Below are 22796 nucleotides of genomic sequence, written 5' to 3'. Positions count from 1 at the left end.
TGAAGTAACAGGTACTTTATTGGGTGACACCAGGGCAAACCCTGTTGCCACTTCACAGTGCAGAGCCAGCGGAACCACGGACACTTACAGCCACCCGCCCACCCGGGCGCCGGGGCTGGCCCCTTGTGGGAAAAACAGTGCAGAACCTGGAAGACATGCCCTGTCCAGGTGATATCAGTACGGCCCTGACCGATAGCCACGGTCTGGGATCATGGCACTTGGGGAATGGCCACATCAACCCCGTGGGGACCCCCTGCCAGCTGTCCTTGCAGAGGGCCCTGCATTTCTAGGGCTCCCAAAAAATGTGCTCCAAAGTCACTCCTTATAGATCCCTGGCCACCCAGAATCTGACCCATTTGTGAGAGTCCACCGATCGGCTACTTCAAACAAAGAGCGGGCCACCAAGGGCCAGTCCACACAGAGCCACTTGCATGTAAAGGAAGGAGGATTCTATGGCCAATCCTCGGCCCTGGCAGGATGGGGACCCACAGTGGGTCTCGGGGCCTGGGAGGTGGTGGGAGCAGCACCTACTGGAGCCTGTCCCACCACAGCTGGTGGGAAGGGCGCTCCTGCGGAAGACCCCAGGCCCGCATGGGCTCTGGGAGTGGCCGCCCTGGGGGCAGGGCAGGAGCGCCCAGGGAAAGCTGACACGACACAGTCCACCCAATTTCTAAAATCATAGCCCCAAAAGGAAGGACTGGCATACCCCACACTTTGGCAGGTGGCCTCCAGCAGCCCCCAGGCCCACCCCTCAGAGACAGCCAGGAACCACGTGGTCATACAAGCTCCGAGGAAAAAGGCACATGGGCATCTAAGGTTGAAGGTTGGGCATAGCTACCCACTGGCTCATGGGAATCCAGGCAGCGAGCTAGCGTGAAGGGTGGGTGGCCCAGACCAAAGAGGGCAAAGTCAGCTGGAGCCCCACGCCCTACTGGTCACACCAAACTCAAAGACCTGGATAGCCAGGGCCCGGGAGCCTCTGTGGGTAATGAGGTCACCAGGGGGCGCAGAGTCACCTTCTTTCCTCCAGGGACTGGGAGCTTCCCCACTATCACTCCCTGAGACCCTAAAGCACCGGGCCACCGTGTTGAAGAACGAGGAGGAAAGGACAGGTGGAGAAACAGCCACACCAAGGTCACACCTACGAGATGTAATTCCCAGGACTCCCAATGGGATGAGGGGCAGGAGGCCTGTTCCTCCCCAGCAGGATCTCAAACCAGAGCTGGGGTGCCTGCCCCCGAGACGTGGGGCAGGCCAGGACATGGGGTAGTGGGGGGCCAGGGGCTGCCCCACAGGGAGCAGGTGGAGGGGCTGGGGTGGGCCCGGTGCATGAGGCCAGGCGCCCAGACAGACGGACGGGTGGACAGCAAAGGCGCCGAGCCAGCTCACTGCATGTACGAGTAGCGCCAGTCCCCCAGAGGCTCATGCGTCTCCTTGATGACCTGGGGCGACGTCCAGCGCAGGATGTAGTGGGGCCCCCCCGGCTTGTCATTGGTGCCTGTGGGAGAGACAGCTCCGTTTTTCTCCAAAAAGATACAATAGCTTGGGGCACAAGGGGAAAGGGGTGGGGAGGACAGAATAAATGGGGTACCAGCGTGGGCTGCAAACAACTAAATAAAACAAAACATGTTCACAGGGCCCACAGGTCCCCAAGTGCATCCACGGGGAGCGCCCTTGGCCAGAGGGCGGGTGAGGCAGGGGCTGTGAGCAGACAGGACGTCGACGCTCCCTGGTCCGTGCGCCCCGCCTGCCTTTGGGGGCCTCGGAGGAGGGGAGCACTGCGGACAGCGCACTGGCACTGCCACCGGGCTGCTCGAGGGACCCTGGAAAGTCCCCACCCCAATCCGAGCCTATTTCCCATCTGTAAACAGGAAGGAGGTGGGCTGAAGGGGCCTGGAGCATGTTGGTCCACGCCGTTCGTGCTGGATTCAACAGCCAGCTCTTCCACTTCCTAGCCATGCGCCCCTGAGGGAGCCACTTCGCCACCTGTGCCTCCGTGTCCTCCTCGGTAGAGTGGGGAGGAGAACTTAGCACCTTGGCCCACGCGGTTGTTGAAAGGATTCGGGGTGCGCACGGTGCCCGTCCCGGACTGCTCAGGGAAGGGCGCTGTTCCCACTGCTCTTGACGTGAAGGGTCAAGAACAATGGAAATGAAGGGTCCCCAGTCTCCCACCAGATGCTTGGCTCCCCTCGGGAAACAAAGGCTTACTCACCAGAGGCTCGAGCCCCCCCGAAGGGCTGCTGGCCCACCACCGCGCCGGTGGACTTGTCGTTGACATAGAAGTTGCCAGCAGAGTACCTCAGCATCTCTGTGGCCTCCCGGACGACGTCCCTACAAGGCAGGGCAGCGAGCTCACCCACTGGTGTGGCCCCAGGTTCCATCTCCAATACCCACCCTGGCCTAGGCTGGCTGGCCAGGGGAGCACTAGGCCCAGCCTGGGACAGCGACAGGGGCCAACCACCAGCTGTGGGCCCTCAGGCCGGATCCTTAGGGTCTCTGAGCCTCAGCTTCCTCCCCTGGAAAGGGGGGTGGCACGCCTCCCTTGCAGGGTTCCTGCAAGGACTGAGAATGTAGGTCAGGCAGCATACACTCAGGGGAGCGGCCCCTCCCAGTCCCATTTCCCTGCCCCTGGGGAGCTGGGGAACCCCCAAGACCCACCCTGCCCCCCAGACTCACTCCCCTGTCCACTCTCTAGAGGCAGACAAGGGGTGGCACCTGGGCCATAGAGGGAGGAAAAAGCCAAGTCTCAGAATGAGCACCTGGCACCCAGGTTAGAACTCTGCCTGTGTAAGATGGACAGGTGCCCCTGGCCTTGAGCCTGGGGCCCACTCCGCAGCATAAGGCCATGGCCTTGCTTAGATTGGAGGCCCCATTGGATCGAAGGGGCAGGTCAAAAGCACCCATTCCCCGCCCCTCCTCTAGAGGTCCAGATTCAATAGTGGGGCTGCAGATTCTGCACTTTGACAAACAGCCGGGCTGCCTCTGTGTACCGGTGCGTGGAAGGCCTGCCTGCCAGTCAAGGCTGAGGTGGGAGGGAGGGGAGACAGAAAGTAGGGGTGGCTTTGTAGGATCCATGTCCTGGTGTCCTGCCCACACCCTGGACAGCACACACCAGGCCCAGAAGAAGGGCTGCAGCCACTCACTTATCCTGGGCGAACACTGCCCCCGTGAGGCCATAGCTGGTAGTGCTGTCGACCAGCCGCAGCGCCTCCCTGTACTTGTCATCTGGGTAGACGTACACAGTCAACACAGGCCCGAAGATCTCCTGGGAGAGAAGCCTTGGTGTCAGCCCCGGTGTCAGCCCCGGGTGGGACCAGCACCGAGGCCTCCCAGCCTGCTCTGGCCTCTGCCTCTGTTCTCAGTCCCTGGTCCCCAGGCCTCAGCCCCTGCAAGGGCCAGGTACAGTCTCCTGCTGGATTCCCTCAGGAGCACTGTGCCCAGCTCCTGCCCTGCCCACCCCACTCCAACCTGGGGAAAGATCCGAGGAAACTTTCTGCCCCACTGCCAGCCAAACCCACACCCAGAGATACACGGGAGACTTTTCGCAACAGCCAGTCCAGAACTGACTGACATAATCACTGTCCCTGCTGCCACCAAGGTGCATTGACCTCTCAGAACCTCAGCTTCTCAGCCATAAAATAGGACTGGTAATACCCCCCCAGCTCAATCAAGTGCCAGCTATAGCCAGCCCACGGCTGGGTCCGCAAATGTCAGCCACGAGGACCCCTGTGGAGGCCATGGGCTGTGGAAGTGCTTCGACACTGCACCGACTCTGGGTCAGGAGGCCTGCGCTCAGGGCTGGCTCTGCTCCCACTGGGTGTGAGACATTTACTTTCTGGGGCCTCACGTTCCTCATCTGAGCAATGGGGTGACACCCCGAGAAGAAAACCATGAGCCCGGGCCCTGTGCATGCCTGGTGTGAGTGAGAAGCTGGCCTCCCTCGTGTCCCAGCCACCTGCCCAGTCACCTCCTTCATGATGGGGTCCTGAGGGTCCTTGCTCTCGACAATGCAGGGCTCCACGAAGTAGCCCACGGAGTCATCGCACTTGCCCCCAGCCAGCACGGTGAGGCTGGGCGAGGAGTGCGCATGCTCCAGCCACTTCCTGATGCGGCCAAAGGCCTGCGGAGGATGGAGGGGGGTGTCAAGGACCAGCTAGGGGCCATTTCCGGAGGCAGCCCTCCCATACACTCCCCCCCCCACACCTGTTCTGAAGGCCTGACTTCTGAAGTGGGGGCGGGGAGGCCGAGGGTCTGTGTGAGCCCTGACGGACACATGGGCAGATGTGCATGCTCGTGTGCCAGTGTTAGAGCTGTGGGCACACTCACACCCATGTGACAAAACACACGGATGACGTAAAGGTACACACATATAGCCATGTCTTTGTTTAAGCTTTGTTTGAAGATGCACAGGGCGAGCAAAGTGGGTTTATAGTACATGAAACAGTGTTTATGCATGCACACCTACCCATGCCTCTGCACACATGCAAACACGCACATGGATACCTGTGCATGCACATATGTGGGTGGGTTTGTTCATGTGTCTGTGGCTGTGTGTGCACTTATGTGGAAAGACTGGCATGCACTCCTACATCCAAAGGTGTTCATGGGTGTGCAGTATGTTTGGGTCTACCCACACAGATGTGCACACCTGTTTGTGTCTGTGCATATGAACACAGCACTTCAAGGGTGCATAGCAAGCGCCCTTGAAGTGCTATGTTCATATGTTTATAATTGTCCAATTCTCTGGTTGGACAAGTCTGCCCTTTGCAGCTGGAGGAGAGGGTGGCAATCTGGATGCTTCCCAGAAGCGGTGGGGCTGGTCCGTCCCCCAGTCAGGGGCCCCCATATCTCTTCCTCCCTCTCCACCCAGGCCAAGGTTCAGCTCCCAGAACAGCTGGGTTCCAGCCTGTACCTTGGCATCAATCACTGCGGAGAAGAAGGTCCCAAAATCTTCTGCGGGCTGAAGGCAGGGAGACACCAGAAGAGATAGAGTTGCCACAGGCCCCCAACAAAGGGGGCCCCTTCCGCACACCCCAGCCCCACCCGCTCAGGAGCCTCCAGCCCCCTCACCCGCCCAGTGGGCCCAGGCAGGAGGAGGGCACCGCTTACGTCGCCCACTTTGATCCGGCTGTGCTCCTCAAGCAGCCGCTGTTTGATCCGCGGCCACAGCGAGTGCGGCACGTAGAGGCGGGAGCAGGCCGAGCACTTCTGGCCCCCGTACTCGAAGGCTGAGCGCAGGGTCCCGCTCACCACGCTGTCCACGTCGGCGGAGCGGTGCACGAAGTGGAAGTTCTTCCCACCGCACTCTACAGGGGCCAGGGCAGGGGAAGAAAAGAAACAGTGGGCTCCCCTGCCAGCCCAGGGGCCCACCACACTGCCTACACCTGTCCCTGGGGCCCTGTGACCAGCCCCCAATTATGGGCAGATGAGAGGAGAGGCACAGGGTTAGAGCTGGACAACACCCAAGGAACCGAAGCACCAGGCCTTTTCTTCCACTCTGACACCCAAAGGTGGAGAGCATCAGAGGTCACCAGGACCAACCCCCCCATTATACAGAGAAAAAACTGAGGCCAGGGGAGGGGTGCTGCCCAATATAATGGCAGAGGAAGGACCACTCCACTTCCAGAGGTGGGCACAGCTGTCTTGGAGCTTCCCTAACCCCACCAATCCAGCGAGAGAAGAGGGGGCCACTCCTGTCAACCGCCAGGGCTCCATCTTCCCTATCCACGGTAGCTAATTTGCTGAATGACACATGAATGAATGAATAAGAAACACACATCCTGAGGCACAGGTGCTCTGCACGACCCCCAGGACCTGCCAGAGCAGCGGCTCTGCACCTAAGGCCCCAGGGCTCAGCCCCTGCAGGGCAGCCCCACCTATGGCTGCCTTGCCTTCTCCTCTTTCATGGAGGCCAGGGAAGGGACGAGTCCCTGGGCCAGAGGGGAGGGGGCAGGGAGAGGGGCCCTTACCTCCAGCTAGGCGTGGGAAGGTACGAAAGCGATCCAGGTTCTGGGCTACCTGCTTCCACAGGTGTTTAAAGGTGCTGAAATCAGAGGACAGGGTGGGGATGAAGAAACTGCTTGGGTGCCTGAGAGGGTGAGGGTCCTGGGGGATGGGTGAAGGCCCTGCCGGAGAAAAGGGTCGGAAACCCAAGGGAGGAAGGCCAGGGTCAGCAGCCTAGGAGGAGGTGAGCAGGGGTCACATGGGGGAGGGGAGGAACCCAGGAGGTGGGGGCAGCTGGAAACGGGCAGCATCGCAGGCCTATGGGGAGGGAGCAAGGCGGGGCTTGGCGGCAAGATGGTTTGGAGAAGGCCAGGCGAGGGGCGGGTACTGGGTTCGAGCTCTGCCTCAGACACCTGTGGTTGTGTGATCTGTTGCTCATTACTTAACCTCTCTGAGCCTCGAATTCTGCACCTCATCTGGGAACTGGGGGAACAGTCCCACTGGGCAGGGCTGTTCCGTGGTTCACTCCAGTGAGAGTCAAGTGCTTAGGACAGTGCTGGCAGACTGGGGGGGCCTGATGGAGGACAGATGCTGTCGCTGTCTGGGAGCCACGCCCCTAGCCCAGCACCCAGGCGCCAGAGGCTGAAATGAGGAGGGTCCTGAGAGAGGAAGCCCAGGCCCCCCCCCCCCCCGCCTCCTCCCTGGGCTCCGAGTGTGACCAACCTCAGCACCAGGAAACAATAAAAATGCTAATGGCCAGGGAGCCAGCGACACAGCAGCTAATACTAATTTATGACTTTCCCTCCTTTAAGCCCCACGCTCACTAGAGCATGGCAAATGGGGCGAGGCCGCTCTGCCCGCTAACAGGCCGGGACCCATGGGGCCCGCGGTGGGCAGAACAGGCCTTTCGGAGAACAGCCCGCCTCAGCGATTCTAAGGCGGCCATCACCACCCTGCAAACCCTGGAGGGAGTGGGGGTGGGGGAGCCTGGGGCCAGCAGAGAAAACCACTATCCCAGTGACACCTGCAAGGACCCCGGTGCTGGCCCCAACATCTCCACCCAGGCGACCCACAGGCACCCAAAACACAAAGTGACCAAATCGTGGGTCATCTGTGTCCTGACCTTCCCACTGCTGGGCCTTCCGGTGCTCACCTTGTGAACAATACCCCCCTGCCCCGAGCCTGGACATTCTCATTGACCCCCAACCCCAGACAGGTGATCGAATCTCCCTGCTCCTTTCTCGCTTGAACTGGCCCGCTTTTCCCTCATTCCCACTGTCTCTTCCCTGGTTCAGGCCCTGCCCAGCCTCCTGCTTCCAGCACAAGTAGTCTGTGGACAGAGCAGCCAGAGCCACCATTTAGCGCAGAGGCTGCAGACGCAGCGCCCAGAGAGGCCAGCAGGGGACGACAGAGGCCGACCAGGCAAGCGGAGACCTGTGGCCAGGCTGTGGTGGAGCTGGGGGAGCCGCCCACCTCTGGCCAGTGGTGCCACGTAGAAACGCAGGCCCAGGGGACCCAGAATGTCCAAAGAAGCCACTGTGTGGATTTTGACATGAAACTGTCAGAGTGGTACAAGGTTGGCTCAAAGAAAACAGAACCACTTGCCAGCCCCCCCCCCAAGGAGCTACCATTTGTACTCTGCTTGAACTCTAAGCCACGCCCCCAGCGTAAAACCTTTGCTGTCTCTACCATCTTCAGGGTAAAGTCCAGACACCTGTTAAGTCACGGGGCCTTAGAATCATGACTAACATCCCCAGAGAGGCGGGGCCTTGTCCGCTCCACGAGTTCACTGCTGGGTCTTAGCATGAGCAGAGCCCAGATGAACAGGTGGATGAACAGCAGTCAGGACCCAACCGTGTTTCACTCCCACCCGCACCCCCCACTCCAGCCATGTGGAACCACCACCACCTCCCAGAGCACAAGAGCTTCAGCGTTAATCCTCTGTGTCTGCTGTTCCCTCTCCAACACTCCCCTGACCTCCTCACCCTTTGCCGGGCCAACTCTCAGCTTAGATGCCACCTCCTCCAAGAAGCCTTCCTGACTCTCCTCCAATTTATCCCAAACTCCCTTGTGCCCTTCCTTTCCAGTGACAGAGATGGCATCAAAATCGGTATCGCCAAACACCTGTAAGTTGCTTCCAGCCCGTGAAGTTCTTTCCTGTTTAACTACTTCAACCCCCGTGGTTACTCTACAAGGTAGGGATGTCGGTCCTGCTACACAGGTGAAGAGGCTCACCCCCAGCCACACTGCAGGTGAGTGAGCATGGTCAGTGCCAGACCTCTGGGTTCATCGCCCCAGCACCTGGACGGAGGTGAAAAGGTGGTGGCCCTGTGAATGTCCCTAAAGCTCCCCCTCCCATACCCCAGGGACTTACGGCACGCTGCCCGTGAAGTTGATACCACACAGGTGCTCTGAGCTGGTAACAGTGTCCCCAAATGTGGGCCCGTCGGCCGGCACAAACTGGATGATGTTGGGGGGCAGGCCAGCCTCCCGGAGGACGCGGTAGACGGCATAGCTGGCCAGCACGGCAGTGTCGCTGGGCTTCCACAGAACCACATTGCCCTGCCCGGGAGACACAGTAATGACTCAGGCCAGGGGACACCAGCCCTGACTCCACCCCACCTAAAAGCATGGTCACCCCTCACCTGGTACCACCAGGCCCCTGTGCAGGTCAGGATGTCACCCACCCAACCCCACACCTCCAGCTGGCAGGCACTATGGTCTAAGAGCCCTTGCCAACATGACCACAGCAGCCCTGCCTGCTCCCGCCCGGGCCAGGCTCCCATCCTCTGGAGGCCTGCACAGGCTGGTGCTGCCAGCACCCCGCGGGCAGCTCTGTGTTCTGGTGCTTCTGAGTGCTGGGTGCTCCCTGGGCGCGGCCGGGCAAGTGCTCACAGGGCTCCCGCTGCACGTGTCCCGGCGAGGGTACGTGGGCGACGGGTGTGTGTGCACTGAAGCACGAGGACGGCCCTGTGCGTGAGTGTCCCTCAGATCGCCCGGCCACCCCGAGGGGGGCCCAGGCCCCCGATGACTCGCAGCCCCTCTGCCTATGACTCCTCAAGCCGCCCAGGCCCTCTGCAGGCAGGGCTGCAACCACCCCATCAGGCTGGAAGCTCACGAGGGTGGTAGCCACCTTCACACCGGTAACAACAGTGCAGCCCAGTGACCTCAAAACCCAGCCTGAATCCTCATCTGCCCCATCATTCACCGACTGTGCCACCGTGCAACCCTGACAAACCAGTCACCAGGCACACAGCAAGCATTCAGAGGTGAGCTGTAAGCATCACTGGGGGTGGGGGTGGCCCACAGTCAGTGCCCACAGTAAGTTTTTAAAAATCATCATCATCACCAACAGGCACCACACGCTTGCCCGCACGGGGCCAGACCTGCCTGGCATTTGACGTGCCTGGTCTCGGCGGCTCCTCACAGCCCTGAACTGCAGGCTTCCCATCGTCCCCACTTCGCAGATGAGGAAACTGCCTCAGTGCAGTGCGGGGGTCTAACCTGGGTCACCTGGAGCAGGCGAAGCCGGGATCTGAACCAGCTGCTGACCCCAAAACCTCTCCACGGTCCCATGCCGCCTCCGCCCTCCAAGCTTTCCCCATGACGAGGCCCGGGACCCCGGGGCTTCAGTGTGGCCCTTTGTCTGCCGAGATGGGACTGATGCTGAGCTCCTACCACCCCTGCCCACTGCCCACGACTCACCATCAAGGCCGGCGCCCCCACCAGGTTGCCGCCGATCGCAGTGAAGTTAAAGGGGGAGATGGCCGCCACAAAGCCCTGGAGACAGAGGAGGTGGTGAGGCCACGCTCGCGCCATCCAGCGCCCCCTCCCGCCCCGCACCTGTGGGTACCTCCAGCCCCCGGTACACTGTGCTGTTGGTGCTGGGCGGCACGCTGAGGGGCTGTTCCCCCTCCAGCTCCACGGCAAACTTGGCGTTGAATCGGAAGAAGTCGATCAGCTCGGCCGCGGCATCGATCTCCGCTTGGATCACTGTCTTACCCTGCCAGGAGGGAGGGCCAGGGACTCAGCAGTGGCAGACATGCCCCGTTAGCCCTCACGGAGACCCTGTGCCCGCGGTGGCATCGTGGGCAGAGTGCTGGCGGCTCCTGCCCGGGATGAGTGCATGTCCCCACTAGGCACGGTGGGCCAGGAGCCAGGAAGCCTGGCGGCTGTCGACATTTCCTTAGACTGTTCTTCCCGGTGGTGAAAGTGAACCACAGAGAAAGGGCCGCAAGAACGGCCCCGCCTGGCACCCAGGGTCACGGGCAGCTGCTCAGCCTGCTCAGGACCCAGAGCCAAGGAGGCTAAGAGGCACCGCCCCTACTCCGCAGAGCCACGGCACTTCCTACAAGCCCTTGAGTGTTCAAACAAAGAGGCACCTCCATCTGGTCTTCAAAGTGTCTCCCTGCCCAGTGTGGCTCACCGGGCGCACCCTGGAGCCTGGCACCCACCCCGGGGGCTGCGGAGAAAGTCAGGGACACTCGGCAGGTGTGGAGTTATTACACCACCTCTGTGCAGCAGGGGGACCGTTCTCTGCCGGAAGGGCTGCCCCGAACCCCCAGGTCTGCTTGCTGGGGCTGGTGAAATCAACCTTTTCTCCCTGCTCTGCCCCTTTCCCAGCACTCTGGGCTGCTGCTGCCTCTTGCTGGCTCAAAGGCGCTCACTCAAAAACACGGATCAGGAGCTTCCACGGCTCCAGGAAGACATGACGCAAGGCCGGGAAAGATGGAGGACATTAATGCGTGTAACTGTTCCCAAAAAGTTTGGAAAGAGGTGCCAAACACACAGGAAATCACTGCGCCCAATGCAATCTGAGCTGTAACTGACAGATGAACAGCATGCTATGCAGCGGGCCTGATCCTTTTGGGCAGAGAAGGTTCTGGAAGTTTCATAGAGGAGACACTATCTGGGCTGGCCCTTGACAGGTTACGGGACAGAGAAGAGTGAGCATCCCAGGCCCAGGGCAGAGGCAGAAAGAGGGGACACCCGTGGTGTCCAGGAACCTCACTAGGTCCAAATAGGCACCATCCCTGGCAGGATGACCTGGTGGGAAGGGCAGAACAGCTGGCGAGCTGGATGGGGTGGGAATGCAGGGCCCTGGGGTGGTGGGGTGGGACTCAGGATCCAGGATGGGAGTCTCAGGGACAGATCTTGGTGGCACGTAAGCCTGGAGTGACCCACTGGAGGTCTCAGAAAAACTGGAGGGCTGCAGGAGTTTCGCTGAGCCCAGAGGTCTGCACAGGGCAATTGTAAGTCCAGAGAAAGCATGACGGAGGCCGGGCCTAGGGTGGGGACAGATGGGCGAAGGGCGAAGGGCGTTTCCAGGGCAGGACACACAGGCTTAGCACAGAGCACCTTGCCTAACATTCCATATGTGTCTGTTCCCTCTCCTAGGCCTTGTCCCTGGAGGACACCTCGGAGTCACCAGCCAGCAGCAGGGGTCTGGGCACCTAGAAACTGCTCGGCTGACATCAGCCGCAATGGAAGGGGCACAGCTGCCTCCCACCCAGCTGTGGCCGTAGGCGCCTCACCTGTCCCACCATGGTCTTGGCAAGGACCTCTGCCCGGCGCAGCCCACTCAGCATATCCGCTGCCCGCAGGAAGATCTGGGCCCGGTCTGTGACAGGCTTCAGGTCCCACTCTTTCCTGGCGGCCAAGGCAGCCTCAATGGCTTTGTTGAGCAAGGCCTAGTGAGGAGGAAAAGGTTGGGGGCTTCTGACTGTGGCAGGAAGGGTCCCGTGGGAGGAGCGACAGAGGACAAGTCTGGAAGTCACACTCCACCTGGAGGGGTGGGGGGCCTCTGTGCTCCCTCCCCATAGCTGCCAACACTGTGTCCCACGGCCGGCCAGGCCACCCCAGGCTTGGAACCTGTTCTGCTGCTGGTCTGGAGACGTCTGACCTGCCAGCCGGGTCAGCACGCCAAGCACGCGGCACGGAGGCCCTCAGTTGCTAACCCTGCTCCATGCTCTCCTCTGGGCCTCGCCGTACTCCTGGGGCCTGGGGCCTCGCACCCACCCCCCAGAGCCACCAGGCCTGGAGGTCAGGGCCCTGGTCTTGCCCTCACCAGGCCAGAGCCACAGCCCGAGATACACAAGTGCTGTTGGCATCCCAGGTGTCAACAGCCCTCACGGCCACACAATGCCAGCTCCCAGTCTCCATGCCACGGGTCACTCCCTCCCCTCTTAATGGTCCTCCATGATCATGGTTCCCTGTTGGGCTTTGCATTCATGATGTCTCCAGATCTTCCAGACTCAGCCTTCCAGAATCTATCCCCCACCCCCACCTGCTCCAGACACCACGTCAGGGTCATGGCAACTGGCCTAACTGGGGATGTCCCAGCCCTGACAAAAGAGCCTCCACTGGGCTCGGGTTAACCACGCATGCCTGGCCCAGAGAAAGACGCCCGCCCAGGGACGCCCTCAGTCCCAACCACCCCAACTGCACCCCCACCCCATCTGCACGGCTAGAGGGGAACCGTGTCTGACCCCACCCCATCAGCAGTCAGCAGACCAGACCAGACCAGCACCCTTACCTCAAAGTCGCCAGGGACTCACCTTGTCTGCATAGCAGAACTTGGCCACCTTGTGTCCATGATTAAAGGGCTGAAAGGAGACAAGAGTGAGGTCACTGCCGGGGGAGGGGGGGGAGGGGGCTGGCACCAGGACAGGGTGAGGCTCAGAGCTGGCTTTCCAGGTAGGAGCTTTCAGCACAGCCGTTTTCTGCCCCGTGGCCCCCATGAAGCGTCCAGTAGCCTGGCGCATGATGACCTCTGACCTTGAGGGTCATGGGGGCACCTGCTGTTCTACAAGTGAGACTTGGTTCCCTCTCCAGAAGGCTCCCAGTCCAGGAGAATGGCACAGATCACAGTCTTTCAGAGAAAGCGTGGACTTTGTGGTCAGACACGGGTTCGAATCTCCATCTGCCTCCCACTAGCTACGGGGCCCATGTAAGCTGACTCCCCCTCTCCAAGTCTACCCATCTGGAGGATGGGGACTCCCTGCCTCCCAGCAAGGAGAGGAGGACCAACTGGGGTCACGGGCGGAAATTCTTCACACCCCGTCTGGCACAAGGCTGTCACTTGGTGAGGGGCACTGCCACCCCTCGAGGACCAACCCAACACCCTGGTACAGCAAGGTGCTCAAGACCCCCGCACGCCCCAAGGTCCTTGCGGCAGAGCCATTGCCTCCAGAGCCCCGTGCATGGGACCCAAACTCACTCACCTGAAAGGGACAGCCCTGACGCTGCCATGCAGACCCTGGCACCCCTGGGTGCCAGCATGGGCGTAACGTGGGGAGACACCTCCCTTCTTCCCCACCCAAGGCTGGCGATGTGTTTCACACTGTAACTACCAACACTCTGCCACCTGTTGTCTGCCCACAGACTGTGTGGGGCCTTCCTGTCTAACATGGCAGCCACTGGCCATGTGACATGTAAGCTCAGTTCCTCAGCTGCACGAGGCACGTGTCACGCGCTCAGTAACCACGTGTGGCTGGTGGCTGCGGAGCAGACGGCACGGATGTAGGACGAACCCACTGTCAGGGCAGAAAGTTCATCGACTGGGCTGTGCAGCCCAGGTCTCAGTAGAACACGGCCCTTCCCCCTTCATTTAGTGCCTGGCACAATCACCTGTCTCCTGTCCATGCCTGTGGCTAGCCTGTGACACCTAGGGGTCCGGGAAGGCAGCTAGTAGCCAGGGTGATTGCACCCTTCAATTCAGCATGTCTGAATGGACTACGGACACCCCAAGTCAGCAGTGTGTCTCCATGACATTGCTCCTGAGGTGTCTGCAGAAGGAGCCTTAGCCTCACCTGGCCATGCCCTGGGCACTTATCTCAAAGGAGCTCACTGTCAGCTGCACCTGTGGTTCCCAAGTGCAAACCAGGGCTTTGGCGGCTGCCCTTCCCTTAGAAGGGTGATCTTTAATTCTGACATTCTATCCTTGCTTCCTACGAGAGAGCGCTCCACGAGGCCATTTTTCTAAAGCGCTGGTGGAGCTGCACCTTGTATGCGGGCCTCAGACTGCTCTGGAAGGTGACGTGCGTGCGTGGAATCCCCAGATCTGAGAGTGGGCTAAAAAGCCTCTGGAGGCAGAGATCCCACCTCACATGCTCACGTGCTGCCCGAGACAGACCCCAGATTCGGGGAGGGGCCGAGCCCTGCCCACCCACCGCACTTACCGACACCTGGTACTGCACGTCCGCAGTCCACACCTCCTCGTCCCCCACCACGCACGGGATGGCTTCTGTCCGGCCCTTCAGGTCCTTCAAGGCCTGAGGAGAACACAAGATTCCCCTGTTCTCCCACCTGAAACTCGACACAGAGTCTGCAAGTGCAGACACCCTGGTGGGACCGGCTGGGCCAGGTCTGTGGCTAGAGATCGTGTGCTCCCCTGGGGGCAGCAGGACTCGGCCCCTCCACTGCCGCCTCCTGTCTGTCCTGCAGGAAGGGGAGGCCTGATTTGTCAGGGTTCCTGTTACAAAAGAAGACCTAAAAAACTATACCTGCGATGTACGTGGAATCTCACCATTTTTAAATTACTAGTGATTGATGGGACAACATGATGAAGCATAAAACGTCTACAAGCTCACGGCCCCTGACTGGCACTGAGGCCCCAAAGGGGCCCCAGCTGCCAACTGGCTGCTCCTGGCCCCTCCCACACCCCAGACACGGGTTTCCTTCCAGGGCTGGGAGCAGGGGCAGGAGCTGGCAGCGGCTGCAGGCACAGAGCAGCATCTTGAGGCTGCGGAAGGCTGACTCTGCTCCACGCCCTACACCCGCTAGCACCCTCCTCCTTACCTTCTGCAATGCAGCTCGCTCGGGGCTGCCCTGCGTGAAGGTCAAGATGGGCTCATTGGCTACCTTCAGGGAGGAGTTATGTTTCCACCGCAGCCTGGTACAAAGACGGAAAAGGGAGGCAGACAGGTCAGCGGGGACCACCAGAGACCCAGCCCCTCTGTCTCCAACAGGGGATCCTGGAATGGCCCAGGATCCTGAAATCCAGAGCAACTACAGAACTGGCAGGGCAAGGCAGGCCTTGAGGTGCAAAATCCAAGTTCAAGTCCCAGTCCTGCTACTGTGTGCCCTTGGGCATGCTGAGCTGCCTCCTCTGAGCCTGTTTCTTCTGCCTCTAGGACGTAAGAATAATGACAGAACTCACATGGTTGTTTGAAGTTTAAATCTGCAGATGCAAAACCATTTCTAAAGCGTTTGCCCATGGAGAGTTTATTTCCCTTCCTTTCCCAGCAATGCAAACTTGGTTCCAAAACAGACCCAGTCACTTTCTCTATGCTGAAAAGGTAGGACATCCCAGTGCTGGGTACCCCCAGCACTGAACCAGCTGACAGTGCCAGGTACAAAGACGTGAACTCAGGGTGAGCAGGAAGTCCAAGATGTGGACCATGAACTTGGAGGAGTGCCCTGCACTCAGTTCACAGAGATGGGGAGGGCCGGTTTGGGTGTTCAGCGTCAGAGTCCTGGGTGCTGAGTTTCGAGAACCCCGTTCTGGCACTGTTCTTCATTCTGGAACCCGGGACCTCACTAATAGTGACTGCCACCCCTAACGTGTCTGGGCTCACAGGTGTGAGGATGCATGGGTAAGACATTAGGGTCAGGCACCCCGAAGCAGGAGCCTCAGCTGCGGGGCTTCCCCGCAGGCCTCAGCGTCCTCGTCTGTAAATGAGGACTTTAACGACAAAGGCCACCTAACACACGCAGGGCTTGTCAGACTTCAGGATGCCTCCCATCCATCATAGACAGGTTGAATGGGGCTCACCGGCAGCCCCACTAAAGAAATAAGGGAACTGAATATCCTAAAAGGGAAATGACTCGTTCCAGACCAAGATGAGGAGAGACCTGGATTTGCATCCAGAAAAAACCCAGAGATCATCCCCTCTGGTGTCGACATCCGTGGCCGGAGGCCGGCAAGGGCACCCCTGCAGTTGGACAAGAGGGTTCCTATTTGATGCAGGAGGGATAATGCACATCTCGGGGTGCAGGCCCTCATTTAGCAAGAGGGGAGGTGTCTGGTACTCTGGGAGTAGCACAGTGACCCTGGTTTCCTCTGGGCCTACACAAAACTAGGGCAGGTACTGCTGCACATCACTGCCTCACGGCCTCGGAGGGACCTGGCTGAGGCCTGTGCTTAGTAGGCTGGCTCATGCCCTGCAGGAGAACAACATTTTGTCAGAGGCCCTTTTCCCTTCCTCAGCGGGAAGAAGTCTGGGGGCTCACAGAGCTACCCCCGGAGGCCCGGAGGAAGTGCACGCGAAGGGCGCCATGAGGGCGTGTCCCGCCATCATCGTCCTGGTTGCTGACCACCTGCTGCCTCTCTACTGCTGTTCTAGACCCTGAAGACATGACAGCGACAGAGACAGCAGGGCCTCTGGCTGGACGCCACTGACCTCCAGTGAGGGACACAGGCAAGAAATAAACACTAACAGGACAGAAGGGACCCGAAAATGAGTGGTGTAGCCACATTACCCAGGGGCGAGGACCTCTCTGAGAAGGTGAGCTTAGCGAAGACCAGGAGGGGGTTTGAGAAGAGCTGGGAGAAGCGGTTCAGGGCCAGGGGAGAACAAAAAGGGGCCTGAGTGTGTGTGGGGGGAGGGGCTGAGTCACCCAGGATGCCCAAGGGCAAGACACCGGGCAGACCTTTTCCCTCTTTCTCAGGCCACACCCATCAGGCCCAAGGAAGCCAGTCACAGGCCTCAGGCCCCACCCTCCCCACCACAGGAAGCTCAGCTTCCCAGTCGCTGTGTGACCTTGGGCAAGTCACTGACTAAGGGTGCCGCCCATCTCATGCGGTTACTGTGGAGGCCTGAAGAGATACTAATGCTAAGCCATAGGGCTGCTCAATAAATTAAAATCCACACTGCTCCTTCCACCCATTGTAGTGGGGAAGGGCAGGAGGCCAGATGAGACCAGCATGGGGAGGATGGTGTCTACTCCTAGGGACATCTGGAAGGTTCCGGCAGCCCCTCTGGGCCTCAGGAGCAGCATACCACCACTAATCAGTAATCAGATATGGCCAGGTCCTCTCTGAACCCAGAGAGTGCGGCTGAGCGTCAGCAGAGGAGGAGGGATGGGCTGGAGCCAGGAGCTGGGTGCCCCCTGCACCCCTCTCCGAACCCAGGCTTCTGCTGGGTGGGAAAAGCACGAGCTCTGAAGCAAACATATCCCGGACCAAAGCCCACACCTGCTCCGAGACCGCAGCCATTACTCTCAACGCTGCGGGCCTCTGCCCCTCTCCTGAGAGATGCGGGTAAGCACAGGCCCCTGCCCTTAGGTTTTTCTAAGAAAACAGCAAAGGTCTTTCAGATGGTTACTGTGCCATGCCAGGCTTTCAAAGGCAAACTGGTCCCCAGACACCCCGGAGACAGTCAGATGTTGGCCCCAGTCTGCACCACGTTCCACCCAAGGGCAGGAGCTGCAAATGCCGGTGCTCCCAGCTCTCCCTTCCCTGCTCCCTCCCAAAGTCCCGCAGGCCCCACCGCCCCCAGGGCAGAGGTCCACCTGAGCCCTGGATCACAAACCACCAGGGTTTTCTCTAGGCCTGCAAAGTCCAGGCCCTGTCACAGCCATTAGTCAGCTGAGTGCAGCTTAGGGGACAGAGAGACTAGTTCAATAATCAGTCCGAGTCATCCAGAGCCAAAAATCAATCGATGGATTGAGAAATCCAAGGACTCTTGTCAAACATGGCTTGTTTGTTTTTTCTTTTTTGGCTCAAGGGCCATTTGGAATTAAGAGGAACACCCTTCCTCTTAATTCCTTGGGAAATTCATGCCTCGGGAAAAGGTGTAGATAGATCACTCGCAAAACCTGGGGCCTCAGGGGGGCGGCCAAGGCCTGTCCAGGCGGGACTGCGCTGTCCACTCAGGCACACGTTCACTCCACCTCCAGGACTCCGCGGGAACATAGCGAGGTGGGAAGGGCTCGCATGGTTCCTCCCCGCAGGTTTCCTGAGCACCCACCGGGTGCCTGGCTCTGGGAGGCAGAGGTGACCCCACCCCAACCTTCCCACTGCAGGAGGGAGGCACACGGCAGAGTCTGAATTTGACTCGGATTCCCTAACAACCTGGAGCGCCCCTCCGAGTACATGGGGACCTCACAGCCTGGGCAGGAGACCTGAGCTGCCCCCCACCCCACTCCCGACCCCGTGTAGGTACCAGGATCACAGCTAAAAAAGCCACATCAAAACATCCCCTGACAGGACTGGTGTCAGGGCAGGCCAGAGCTGCGGGCGGGCCACCGCCACCTCAGAAATTTGCAGACGGAAAAACTGCGTAGAAGCGGGGCAGGGGTGAGGGGAGAGCTCAGTTTTCCCCCTAGGTTTCCTGCGTGCCACGTCCTGGGACACAGCACCACCAGCTTCTGCAGTGGCCACTCCTGCTCCGCTGTCTCCAAGCTACTCTCCAAATCTCAGCCAAAGTTACAGTTTTAAAGTGAAAATCCAATCATCGGACAGAGAAACAGAGGAAGCGCTCGGCTCCACACTACGCAGAGGCCTGTCTCTTACGTCATACAAAGCCAGACTCCTCACTGAGGCCACAGGCCCCTTTCCCGTGGCACCTCCCGCCGCGTCTGCTGTGGTCCAGTCACCCGGGTCACACTGTGGTCCCCTCTGCATGGGACACTCCTGACTTGGAGCAGGCCTCACACCACCTGGATGAGCCCCTTGGATCTCCTTTAGCCCTTCATTTTTCTCCTGACAGGGGCGCTGACCCTCCCCCCAGAGCTGACTAGCCGTTGGTGCTCCCACCAGGCCATGAGCTCTGCTTGGCCGGCCCGTGCCCACTCCATCCGCCACCAACACCCTGTCCGACCCAGGGTACGAATTTGAGAAATACCTTTTAGAACAGTTCACACCCAAGTGACGTCAGAGCTGACATGAGAACTGGACTCCCAAGCCAGTGCTCTCCTCCTAAGACCTGGGGCAGGACGCAGGTCCCCGTGGGCTCCGCAGGGGCTGAGGTCCGGGGTGGCCAGGGCGAAGAAGGGGAGTAGAAAGTAAACTACTCCCTGCTGCATTCCACACCCAGGCTTTTCCAGCTGTTATCTGGAAACTAATAAGGCTAATTTTCCTTATCACAGAAATAGGAGCCAGCAGGGGAAGTGAGCAGGGAAGTGTAGGCCCGGAGCAGATCCAGCAGGGAGGGGCATTGGGCCCAGGACACTTCCACTTTATTGCCCCGGAAAACGCCCAGGGACATTTATAAAGCACTTACCACAACCTGGCCCTAGGCCAAGTGATTATCTCGTCGGACCCACCCTAAAATTGTATTATAACCTCCACTCAGCAGCTGAGGAAACTGAGATTAAGAGAGTACATTACTCCAGCACTTCCCACCTGAGGTCGCACGGTGGCCCACTGGCACTGCCGGCTCAGCCCAGGGCTTTCATCCACAATGTTGTCTGCCAAGAAAGGGGGGTCTGGGGGGAAAGAGCTCCCCACAAAGGGCGGGTGTCTCCCCCATCCCCGGGGAAAGGCTTGTGTGCACATCAGGGTAATTAATTAGAGGGGAGGGAAAGGGCTGAGGACATCTGAGTTCCACACGTGCCACCATCCCTGTGCTGCAGGGACCCCCTTGTCTTGACGGTCCTGACAAAGGACAGTCATTCAGGGGAGCTCGCTAGTGGAGGAAGGGATCAGAATAATGACAGAGAAACACTCAGTTCTCTAGGTGCCAGACACTTGAAAGTGGTTTTCAGGTATGGATTCATTCACTCTCCAAGACAATCCTATTATCTTGATTTTCCACATGAGCGCAGGAGGCAGCCCAGAAAGGTCAAGGAATGTGCCCAGGGCCCTAGACCTGCTAACGCGTGGAGCCAGGACCCAACCTCACGCTGCCCTCTGCCCCTTCCAACAGGAACAGTTTAGCACCTGTAAGTGCTGAGCCAGGCGCTGGGCCCTGGAAGCAAGTGCTCCAGCGTGCGCCAGCGCCAACTGCTGCCTGATGGGGACTTTCTAGTCACTTCAGAAGCAAGTCCTAGGTTCACCGTAGGTTCCACTTACTCCACTATTCAATCATGGCAGAGTGCACCCCAGGGACCAGGCCCCCAGCACTGCACTGCGCTCCCCCCAGACACGTCCCGGGCCCTAACCTGGTAAACTCCAGGCCTGCCAGTGAACTGCCTCTGCTCTCTCGTGGCCCTGACTTCTGCCCTTTTCTCTATTTCATTCACTTTATCGTGGGTGTCCTAAGTTATGTCTTTGCAAAGAGCCAAGACACATATCTATCTTTATGCATAAATTTAACAAATTAAAAAAAGAAAAACTAGCCCAGGCACGTAGTAAGTTTACAATGAATGTTCATTTTTGTCCCTTACCTGCTCTTGTACCAGGCCCCCTAGTTACGCAGGGAATAAAATCAGTAAGTGTGATAACTACGTGTGGTGCCGAGGGGAGCCAGACATGGTGATCACTTTGGAAGGTACAGAAATGTCTAATCACTACGCTATACGCCTGAAACTAACATAACATGATATGGCCACTATAATTTTTAAAATGTACTTGCAGATGAGCTTGTTTTTATGTTGCTATTGTTTTTTAAGCAGATATATTCGTAGATCGTCAAAAACTATGAATTAAAATGGTGACAGTGATTATCTGTGTGGAGAGCTTATGGGGATGTTTGTATTCTTTTTGGTGTTATCTGGACTTTTTACTATGAACACATACTCATTAAATAAAAAGAAAAGCCAATCAAAAGTATTTTTACAAAATGGCTTCGATTCCTGGTACTCTGGGCAAAAAGGGAAACACTAAAGAACGTCACCTGCACGTGGCGGCTTCTCAGTGAATAATTCACTCTGGCACTTCCACCTGGAGTCCAGGGGGGTGGTCTCAGAGTGCAGAGAGGCCTGTGAATGGGACAGGCTGTGCCGAGCGCGGGCCCAACCTTGGCTCGGGGGAGGAGCCCTTCTCTCCCCCGACTCTTCCTGTGCCCTTTTCTGCCCAATCCCCACCCACTGAGGACACACAGCAGTCAGTACTGTGTGTCCTGAATTCCTGCCCAGTGTCCTTCTATGCCATCCCTCAGGACATCAATTAAATCAGAAAAGGCCTAGCTCAGCAGAAGAGACAAGCTGGCCACAGGTCGAAGGGGCCAGGCCAGCAAAACTCAAACAGGGGGCGGGGCTGCTCAGCTCTGAAAGGGAAACACGGGCCCTTAAGAGGGCAGCCTCCCCAGACCCTGAGCCCCTCCTTAGCAGGGTCTGTGTCTTGCCTCCCCCTTCAGCCCACAGCAGACAGGGGCTCCGAGAACATTTGTCACTGAGTGAGCAAGGGTCTAGGGAGCCAACACCACAGTGTGGGCGTTTGCAAATCTGGATTTGCAGGGCACCTTCGCTCTGCAACCGCACCTTGTCTTTATCGATAATTTGAAAGAAAATGCCGTCTACCGCACTGAAGGTTAAATACACATGATATAGACTATCATGACAATAACTGGGCATTGCCTAAGGGCCTGCCACCGTTCAATGCACTTTAATGTATTAAGTCATTCAGTCGTTACAATAAAACATTTTTGGTAAAAAATATACCAAACGCCCAGCACAGCGTTTGGCACATTATAAGCACTCCATAAACATTATTCCACCTACCACAAGAAAGGAGTCCCTTTTCTGCCCCACACTGAACTTGAAAAAAAAAATGGGGAAGAGGGAGAGAGAGATAGAAATCCCCGTAGAGAGACGAGAGAGAAGACTGGGAATTCCAAAGGTGGGTCCTGAATGTGAGTCCGAGGGAGGGGAGGGAAGAGTGTGGTGTGCCCAAAACAGAGGTCCCGAGAGGAAGCCAGCGCAATCTGGGAGTGGGCACATTTTAAAGATCTGTATTCGGAGCAAAACAAGTGCGTAGGAGGCTATTCTCCGAGCGTGGGAGCTGGGAGAGCACGGAGGCACAGCAACCGGCCTCAGGATTCGGGAAGAGGGTTCCCCTTGCTGTAGGAAGAAGACTTGGGAGTCACAGTGGGAGGAAGACCTGGGTAGCGGCACTAAGCACTGCAGGAAGCGACCTGCGTGGAGGGGAGCCCCTGGGAGTCCGGCAGGGGCGGAGTCCCCCTGCAAAGGACGCCCAGCAACTCCGGGGACCCCGGGCCAGCAGCGTCGCCCGGGGCCTCCCTAGGCCCTGTGCTCACTCACCTGGCCCCACTCCACAGGCAGCCAAGCAGGACACGGCGAAGAGTAGGTTGCAGCAGCATCTCCAACTCCAGGTGTGGTTGTTTGCAGAACCCGCCACCCAAAGCGCAGCTAACCTTGGTGCCCCACCCGGAGCGCACTATCTCGGAAAGAAGGGGATTCCGGTCTCTCTAGCCATCCTATGAGTCAGGGTCAACGGAAATATCTTTATATTTTCTCATGTCAATAAGTAATTTCTTTTTTTAGTGCATGAGAGAGGCCCTTACGCGACACAGAGCAAGAAAGTACAAAAGGGAAGTCTTGAAATGTACACGTTTCTCCCTCCTCTCTTTATGGTATGATCCAGTCGCATTCTTAAGCCCAGGCCTGGGGCGGAGGGGTGGGGCATCGGCCAATCAGAGTAAAACATGTAAGTTTCTGGGCCAATCAGAGGGGTGGTCCTGTCGCAGTCTTCTACAGCCAGGGGTGGAGCTGAAAGATCCAATGAGAGAGCGGGAATGGTACAAGTGTGGGCGGGGCTTAAGGTCCACCGGTTTGGGTTGGTTTGGGTTTGTGTTGGTTTGGGTTTGTGTGTCAGGCGCAGCAGAAGTCCTAGCCCTTTGGCCGGTGGTTATCACTCCTTTTCCCTTGCAGGGACAGGAGTGCATTCCTGGCGCGGGATGGGGGGCGGAGGGGGGGGGGCGACTGCGGTTCCTGGATCCAGCTCTCTC

General features: G+C 58.6%; 1 protein-coding gene across 1 annotated transcript; it reads right to left on the bottom strand.

The window, feature by feature from the left end:
• Positions 1-22400, bottom strand: ALDH4A1 (aldehyde dehydrogenase 4 family member A1). Its single transcript, XM_037147994.2, has 15 exons — positions 22090-22400; positions 14743-14836; positions 14124-14216; positions 12501-12548; positions 11478-11633; positions 9797-9946; positions 9649-9723; positions 8318-8505; positions 5970-6043; positions 5110-5306; positions 4913-4960; positions 3968-4120; positions 3144-3265; positions 2213-2331; positions 1-1498 (listed from the first exon to the last, which is right to left on the bottom strand). The coding sequence occupies exons 1-15, from the start codon at positions 22146-22148 to the stop codon at positions 1386-1388; spliced, it is 1689 nt and encodes a 562-aa protein (XP_037003889.2). The 5' UTR covers positions 22149-22400; the 3' UTR covers positions 1-1385.
• Between the last annotated feature and the right edge of the window lie 396 nt (positions 22401-22796).

The sequence above is a fragment of the Artibeus jamaicensis genome, unplaced genomic scaffold (assembly GCF_021234435.1).
Source record: "Artibeus jamaicensis isolate MK-2021 breed Jamaican fruit bat unplaced genomic scaffold, CSHL_Jam_final scaffold_847, whole genome shotgun sequence".
NCBI lineage: Eukaryota > Metazoa > Chordata > Mammalia > Chiroptera > Phyllostomidae > Artibeus > Artibeus jamaicensis.
Note: the sequence above shows the minus strand (reverse complement) of the source record. Positions and strands in the feature narration are given on the sequence as shown.

Bases quoted from the DNA above. Each gene is read 5' to 3' on its own strand.
- ALDH4A1 (XM_037147994.2), bottom strand. From the start codon at position 22,148: ATGCTGCTGCAACCTACTCTTCGCCGTGTCCTGCTTGGCTGCCTGTGG. The intron at 6,044-8,317 runs GTAAGTCCCTGG...CTCTGATTTCAG, and splicing joins AACTTCACGGGCAGCGTGCC to CACCTTTAAACACCTGTGGA. The intron at 4,121-4,912 runs GTACAGGCTGGA...CATCCTCCGCAG, and splicing joins CCGCAGTGATTGATGCCAAG to GCCTTTGGCCGCATCAGGAA.